General features: G+C 42.5%; 1 protein-coding gene across 1 annotated transcript; it reads left to right on the top strand.

Annotated features, from left to right (window-relative positions):
- The first annotated feature begins 531 nt into the window (after positions 1 to 531).
- LOC139554268 (uncharacterized) lies at positions 532 to 8186 on the top strand. The gene is made up of 14 exons (XM_071367028.1): positions 532 to 1413; positions 5006 to 5052; positions 5317 to 5441; positions 5548 to 5619; positions 5699 to 5782; positions 5898 to 6044; positions 6134 to 6214; positions 6336 to 6485; positions 6600 to 6649; positions 6770 to 6839; positions 6932 to 7018; positions 7112 to 7210; positions 7333 to 7413; positions 7524 to 8186. The coding sequence occupies exons 1-14, from the start codon at positions 1361 to 1363 to the stop codon at positions 7704 to 7706; spliced, it is 1329 nt and encodes a 442-aa protein (XP_071223129.1). The 5' UTR covers positions 532 to 1360; the 3' UTR covers positions 7707 to 8186.
- The last annotated feature ends 238 nt before the right edge of the window (positions 8187 to 8424 follow it).

Here is an 8424-nt window from a genome sequence, read left to right as displayed (position 1 = left end):
CAGTGGGAAGTGATCAATTCGAAATGATTGAATACATACACTATTACAAAGAAAGAGATACAAAAATTGCTTCGAAAAGCTCGAAAAAGTCTCATTTCCCTGGGCCACCGAACTGTAAAATGTATGTACGCATTAGTGTACATCGTTTTGGATGAAAGCGTCTGCTTTCAAATCTCTGACTCTCACACATATTTACAATCTCGCGATGTTTATTTCTGGCGCTTTCACGTTTGCGGGATTTTGTGAAGTAAATGATGCGCAGGAGAGCTCCATGAAATCAGTGACATGGTCAAGATGGGGACATGAGAGGGTGTAACATTTCTAGCTGAGGAACAATTTGAGGGTTTTCTCAAAGTTTATAGTTTTACACTGCAGTTGCAATTTGTTTTTTTCACAAAAAAATATATCAAACCATACAATAAGTAATTTTGTAATTAATCAAACCATTGACATATATTTTTGACGATTTCCAACGAACAAGCTAGCTATCGAAATGTTTCAGCGTGTGTAGTTAAGTTAGCCTGCTAACGTCTTCATAGCTAGTAACATGTAATCAGGACATGACCAAACTGTTGCTGAGATAATGGATGTTGAAACTTCCAAGGAGAAAAGAGGCATTGTTGAAACTCACTCATATGCTTGCAGTGTAAAAAAGGGGGGTGAATGCGATTCATACCCGAATACCCCAACCAAGGAGCAACTTCCAAAGAAGCTGAGAAGTGAACCATCAATGAGCCAGCTACAGGACAACATCGTCCGCATCCTCACGGCTGAAATCAAAGAGAGCGCAGATGACATAATGGATTTGGTGTAAAAGAACACTATCAGTATAGTTAACCAGAAGAAATCGATTGATTTCAGTGCTGAGGAAGTAAAAACTCTGAAGCAGCAGAACGCAACATTGAACATTCAGGTTGCAAAGCAGGAGAAGAAACTCACTGAAATGGAGTCGAAGGTAAACGAGAATGACCTGTATATTCGGAGATGGAGTCTACGAATTTATGGAATAGCAGACAAATCTGACGAGAACATCAAAGCAAGAGTGCAGGGCAATAGTCCCGGAGGAGGAGCGAAATGTTGTTGCAGGTTATCTGGATGTAGTGCACCGCCTGGGTAGGCTGAGAGATGGGGGAAAAAACCAGCCACCACGACCAGTGATCATGAGATTCATCTCCAGGACAGCGAGGGGTATGACATGGAAAAGGGCTAAGAAAAATGACTATTTAAAGAAGAACAACCTGAGGATCTGACAGCATTTGACAAAGAAGCTCGGAATCGTCTGTGGCCGATAATTGAGAGAGCAAGGAATGAAGGAAGGAAGGGAGAAGTGCATACTTTGCGGGAGCTAAGGCTTTTGGTAATGGAAGGGAAATTCACGCTGACGCCTAGTTTGTTGACTGCTCGACTTATCAAGTGAGTTGTGCAGGACTGAGTTTTATTTGCTAATTTGATAAAACTTTATATTTCTTGAGGAATGAGCATTGTTTGTGTGAGCCAAACTTTTAAGTAACTGTGTTTTATTTAGAGACATTGAGAGGAAAATAAGTAAAATGATGTCTAAATTTCCATTGGCCAAAGTAATATTAGGTGGAGATTTTAATACAGTATTACATGATCATCTAGATAGATGGCATCCTAAGGATAGCACAGTCTCCTCTGAACAGTTGATGTTGAGATGTGTCAGTTACTTGAACTCTGTGAAGCATTTATTTGGGCAGCAATATCTGAGGCTGGTAACTCTAATGAACTTATCCTCTGCAGCAGAGGTAACTCTGGGTCTTCCATTGCTGTGGTTGTCCTCATGAGAGCCAGTTTCATCATAGCGCTTGTCATAAAGTAATGATGAACTGTTGTTTCTCTTTGCTTATTTGAGCTGTTCTTGCCATAATATGGACTTGGTATTTTACCAAATAGGGCCGTCTTCTGTATACCCCCCCACCTTGTCACAACACAATTGATTGTGTCAAACGCATTAAAGGAAAGAAATTCCACTTTTAAGAAGGCACACCTGTTAATTGAAATGCATTCCATGTGACTTTCTCATGAAGCTGGTTGAGAGAATGCCAAGAGTGTGCAAAGCTGTCATCAAGGCAAAGGGTGGCTACTTTGAAGAATCTAAAATATATTTGGATTTGTTTAACACTTTTTTGGCTACTACATGATTCCATATGTGTTATTTCATCGTTTTGATGTCTTCACTATTTTTCTTCAATGTAGAAAATAGTAAAAATAAAGAAAAACCCTTGAATGAGTAGGTGTTCTAAAACTTTTGACCGGTAGTGTAGAGCCTTCAGTGCTTTTTTTCCGTGGGCTGTGGCCCCCCTTGTCTGAATTTGGTCAATATGTCCTTCAAAAGACTTTATAGCCCACTGTGGCAAAGACTATACTTTCAGGAGTTAAACAACACAATAAAAAAAAATCTCTTTGTTTGTCTCATTCTTCCAACCTAGCTAGTGACTTTATAAAACACAATATTTGGTATTTGTATTTAATATTACACCAACGATATAGGAAAGCATCTGGTGGCAAAATAGCCAAAAACATAAAATGATTAATTCATTCAAGGTTTACAAATATGCCCAATCAATAGAACATTATGTCAGAAAACAATAGTCTAAACCCAATGTCTCTACCATATATGGCTGAAAAGTTACTGACGATTTACTCTGAGAATTTAACCTCACAACACCAAATATGGAACACATACAACCAAGTGCGGTGCAGTCTAAACTAGTAATGGTCACAGCAAATGATCGTTATTATTTCATCAACACTGTCAAGTACAAGTATATGAATGTTATAATATTGTAGAGAACAAAGATGAATTCTATGTCATTTCTAATGACATCAGGCAAAGAAAACGACGTTTGGACATGAATTTCATAGCTCCCTCTTGAATTGACCCCTTTTCCTCTACATTGGACAGCAAGTAAGTGAATATATAAAAATAATATATGTCATTCATCAGACGCTTTTATCCAAAGCGACTTACAATAAAACCTGCTGTTGTTTATGTATGGGTGGTGATGGGAATCGAACCCACTACCCTGGCGTTGCAAGCATCATGCTCTATCATGGTCATGGGTGCACCTCAGCCACGCTCAAGGTCCTAAACGATATCTTAACCGCCATCGATAAGAAACAATACTGTGCAGCCGTATTCATTGACCTGGCCAAGGCTTTCGAGTCTGTCAATCAACACATCCTTATCGACAGACTCAACAGCCTTGGTTCTCAAATGATTGCCTCGCCTGGTTCACCAACTACTTCTCCGATAGAGTTCAGTGTGTAAAATCGGCTTCCTGTAGTCCGGGCCTCTGGCAGTCTAGGGGGTGCCACAGGGTTCAATTCTTGGGCCGACTCTCTCTGTATACATCTGATGTCGCTCTTGCTGCTGGTGAGTCTCTGATCCACCTCTACGCAGATGACACCATTCTGTATACTTCTGGCCCTTCTTTGGACACTGTGTTAACTACCCTCCAGACGAGCTTTAATGCCATACAACTCTCCTTCCGTGGCCTCCAACTGCTCTTAAATACAAGTAAAACTAAATGCATGCTCTTCAACCGATCGCTGCCTGCACCTGCACGCCCGTCCAGCATCACTACTCTGGACGGTTCTGACTTAGAATATGTGGACAACTACAAATACCTAGGTGTCTGGTTAGACTGTAAACTCTCTTTCCAGACTCACATTAAACATCTCCAATCCAAAGTTAGGCTTCCTATTTCGCAACAAAGCATCCTTCACTCATGCTGCCAAACATACCTTCGTAAAACTGACCATCCTACCGATCCTCGACTTAGGCGATGTCATTTACAAAATAGCCTCCAACACCCTACTCAACAAATTGAATGCAGTCTATCACAGTGCCATCCGTTTTGTCACCAAAGCCCCATATACCACCCACCACTGCGACCTGTACGCTCTCGTTGGCTGGCCCTCGCTTCATACTCGTCGACAAACCCACTGGCTCCAGGTCATCTACAAGACCCTGCTAGGTAAAGTCCCGCCTTATCTCAGCTCGCTGGTCACCATAGCAGCACTCACCCGTAGCACGCGCTCCAGCAGGTATATCTCACTGGTCACCCCCAAAGCCAATTTCTCCTTTGGCCGCCTCTCCTTCCAGTTCTCTGCTGCCAATGACTGGAACGAACTACAAAAATCTCTGAAACTGAGACACTTATCTCCCTCACTAGCTTTAAGCACCAGCTGTCAGAGCGTCTCACAGATCACTGCACCTGTACATAGCCCAAACAACTACCTCATCCCCTACTGTATTTATTTTATTTATCTTGCTCCTTTGCACCCCAGTATTTCTACTTTGCACATTCATCTACTGCAAATCTACCATTCCAATGTTTTTAATTGCTATATTGTATTAAATGTATTTACCACCATGGCCTATTTATTGCCCTACCTCCCTTATGTCACCTAATTTGCTCACATTGTATATAGACTTGTTTTTCTACTGTATTATTGACTGTATGTGTGTTTACTCCATGTGTAACTCTGTGTTGTTGTATGTGTCGAACTGCTTTGCTTTATCTTGGCCAGGTCGCAGTTGTAAATGAGAACTTGTTCTCAACTTGTCTACCTGGTTAAATAAAAAATATCAACTGAGCTACGAAGGAGCACGTCGACGTCACTAGAATGATGACAAGCAATTTGAACGGATTCTAAAGGGAATCATAGAATTCCAAACTCATTTATATGACAACACAGTTGTCAATTTTGTAAACAATCATTTTCGAACGTGTGTTGCCAAGAGACATCTAACCGACGTTCTATGGAACGTTTTCTGTGCGAAAACAACAACTTCAGTTTGCTGCTGACAACGAACTTGATTGATTTCTGAGACCTGAGATAGCACAATCGACTGGAAAATGCCTGGGTGCTTTTCAAGACTGGCGGAGAGAGTGCGTGGACGTCGGCGGCCTACTGCGTCGACAGGTTGTTCAAATTCATTTGTGGCTTGTTTTTCTTGTCTTTTTCTGTTTTGCAGGGTTAGTGATCGTCGACAGGTGGACAGCGACAGCGACTTCGAAGAGGGTATGTGGAGTTTAAAACTCTCATTTTACTACATTTAACAATGTCGTTATAATTTGAGAAATGTTGTGTATTTCTATAATTCAGACTTGGCAGAAATGCTTGTGCTAGAGATGTTGTAGCTAGCTAGCTTGCTAGCTAATATTAACTTTAGTAACTGTTGCTAAGCGATCGACTTTTGCTACCTAGCTAGCTAGTATTAGCAATCTTGCTACGTTTTATGTCCTAACAATTGTTTATTTTATATTCCAATGTTCCTCATTTTAGAAACAACTGTCCTGGATGAGGTCCAGTTGGATGTGCCAGATGTTCCACAGCTGCCAGTCCTCCTTGATGTCCAGAATGCTGCTATCATCCTTGAGGATGTGCCAGATGTGCAGACTATCCTTGAGGTACAATTTTCTGAAAGTTTGGGGTTTTATGTTTGAAAAATATCCCAGATATTCAAGTTGTGTCTCTTTGACATGAAACAAATCTCTTGTCTGCTTTCTGCTTTAGGAGGCCACTGGCAATTGGCAGTTGATTCCGATTAGGTTCAGCCCCCTGTACTGTGGGCCTGTTGTGATCAGGGTAAGAGACCCCCACACACACAGTCACATCACGGTTACAATGTTTACTGTTTCCAACATGAATGTATTGTAATGTGCAGAACAATGCCGGTCCGGTGGTTAAAGCGTGGAGAACTTTCCAGTTCATCAGCCCCATCATCACCTACATGCGTGGGGGATCCCAGGTATGTGTCTTTGTAACTACCTAATCCTAATCTACATTGTCAGTCATTTGATCTTGATGGAAATGTGTCACAGCAATTGCTGAAGTGGTTTTGTTGATGTTGTTTATCTCAACAGCAGGTGGTGGTGAGGATGCACCACGTGAGTAGGGTGAGAGGCCTGGAGACTCAACTGGTGTGGGCCATCTCCAAGGAGACAGCCAGGCTTAGTCCAGAGGGCATCCCCTACTGTGCCACCAAAGTGCAGTCCATCACTTGGATCCAGGTAAGACGTAAATACTACTGAAATAGTATTAGATTAGGCTTTTCTTCACTTATTCCATTTGGCCTTAACATGTATTCTCTCTCTGTCAGCGTGTGGCTGGCAGGGTGACCCACTATGCGTCTCACCTCCGCCACGAGACGTCTGTGGACATGACGCTTGGCTGCTACCAGGTAAATAAACGATTTCCTATGTATATAGACTAGACATTACTGGGCATTTTTGCATTAGATTTGCTGTGTTTTCTAATAACGTGTGTGTGGTAAACAGGTGTGTTGTGTGTGTTTTGAGCAGCAGACTGATGTCTCAGTGGTGTACGCCACTCTCCACATGGGGCTGGACGGGCTTCTCTCCTCTTCAGCGTGGTCGGAGGCTGCCTCCTTCTCTACGCCCACCACTCAGCAGTTCACTGACCCAGAGCCTGAGGGCCACAACTGCTATGAGGTCAGACGTTACACACACATACTATTGACTAGGAGCATTAAGATCCTTCCATTGACCGATTGTTTATGTCATTGCATTGGTCACTGATTTTGAATGCTTGTTTTGTTGTCGTAGGGCTGGGAGGAGGACCTGCTGCCTGAGGAGAGGGAGGTTCCTCTGCTAAAGTGAGTTCCTCTAAATGTCTGTGTAGTCTGGGCTTGTGAGATGCTGAAGGATAGTGGTTAAATGCTGTTATCCCCCATTGACTCTAATGGTTGACATGCTCCATTCCTTCCCTTTCACAGCCTCTACCTTACCACCAAGAGAGTGGAGGACATCGCCCTGAGGCTCGTCTCCCTGCGCCAGGCCTTCACTGTGAGTGGACCCACTTTTATTTTTCTCTCTGTCACTTCTTGTTCTGTCTCCTAGAGGAAGGTGTCTCACCCTAACTCTTCCCTCTTCCCTAGACCCTGCTTGGTTCCACCCTGAGCAGGAACCATCTGTTTGTGGCGGGAAAGGTCCTCCTGGGCGCACTGGTTCAGGCCAACCACATGGTAACTCACTAACTCATTCTCTTTCAAGGGAAAGAGAGCGTCCCTGAGGGGAAATGTGTTCTGTTCACTAAGATGCTCTTTTCTTTGTCATAGGACGAGGCCAAGTTCATCCGTACCTATAACGACTTTGTGGACTACCTGAGTGACCCCTCCAAGCGGAATGACATTGAGAGGGAGCTGGCTGAGGCAAAGGTGAGTTCATTAACTCTTTCAAGTCTCACTGAGTTCTTCCACATGCGTGTCTTTTATACATCACAGTAGCTGATCTATATGAAATCATTCCTATTTTCTCCAAACGTGTTTTCTTGTCCTAGATCCATCATGTGAACATGATAGATGTCCTCTTTGAGCTGGTGCTGTTTGGGTTAATGACAGCTCAGAAGTCCCTGATGGTGGTAAGTAGCATCTCACTGGTACATGTTTTAATATCTCTCTATTAGCAGTTTCACTTAAATTCCTCTTCTCTTCTATTCTCTCCTCTTTTCTCCTCCTTTGTTTCCTTTAGCACCCTGGTGGGTTCGTGGAGCGTCTGTACGCTCTCCTGTACTCTTTCCTGCCCACTGCTGCCAACATGGAGCCAGAGGCAGACAGATACCTGCTGCTGCTCAATGTAAGAGTCAAGAGGTTACTTCCTGTTTACTTCCATATTCTTAGTGTACTTCCTTTTTACTTCCTTATTCATGGTTAACCAGGTTCCAATGCCATTTTAGGGGGAGTATTTCTAATTGTCTCTCTCCTCTTGATAAGCTAGTAACTCAGAGCCATTTTCTATGTGTTGTGTGGTGTTCTCTTCAGGGCGGGCTGATGGCTCTGCTAGACGACATGTTTGGCCAGCAGCTGGCCTGGTACTTTAACCCAGAGTCTCTGGTCACTGAGCTCTCCAGCCTCCTGGAGTACCACTTGGAGAACCTCATGGCCAGCATGTAGTGCTACTGCAGGGACCATACTCCCTTCTCCTTCTCTCTCTCTTTTGAAGGAATTGAGGACTTGAAGTGCTTTGTTGAACCCTGATTAGTTAACACCCATTAATTTAATGTATTCTCTTATTTTCTCTCCCCACAGGATTCTTGTGACACTTTGCCACCCAACAGGGATCTAGACACCAATGCACTACATTACTTTGCACTGAATTTGACATTTTTAAATAAAATAAGTTGTAGTTCAAAAACATTTTTGTTTCTGTCTTTTCATCTATTTGATTTTATGACCATTTCCTCTTCCTAGAGGTATAATGCTAATATTATATTATTACATGAACAATGATGCTTTATTATCTGCATATGGAAATAAAAAACAACGTTTAGTTGATTTACAGATACTACAGGCCCACACTTTATATGGTTTTATACTTTGGTTTGTGATACTGTACTATTTAAAAACATGTAGGACTACATACACTAACATAC

This window comes from Salvelinus alpinus, chromosome 26 (genome assembly GCF_045679555.1).
Source record: "Salvelinus alpinus chromosome 26, SLU_Salpinus.1, whole genome shotgun sequence".
Lineage (NCBI taxonomy): Eukaryota > Metazoa > Chordata > Actinopteri > Salmoniformes > Salmonidae > Salvelinus > Salvelinus alpinus.
This window is presented reverse-complemented; position numbering and strand designations above follow the sequence as displayed.

Bases quoted from the DNA above. Each gene is read 5' to 3' on its own strand.
- LOC139554268 (XM_071367028.1), top strand. From the start codon at position 1,361: ATGGAAGGGAAATTCACGCTGACGCCTAGTTTGTTGACTGCTCGACTT. The intron at 5,053-5,316 runs GTATGTGGAGTT...TCCTCATTTTAG, and splicing joins CGACAGCGACTTCGAAGAGG to AAACAACTGTCCTGGATGAG. The intron at 6,840-6,931 runs GTGAGTGGACCC...CCTCTTCCCTAG, and splicing joins CCCTGCGCCAGGCCTTCACT to ACCCTGCTTGGTTCCACCCT.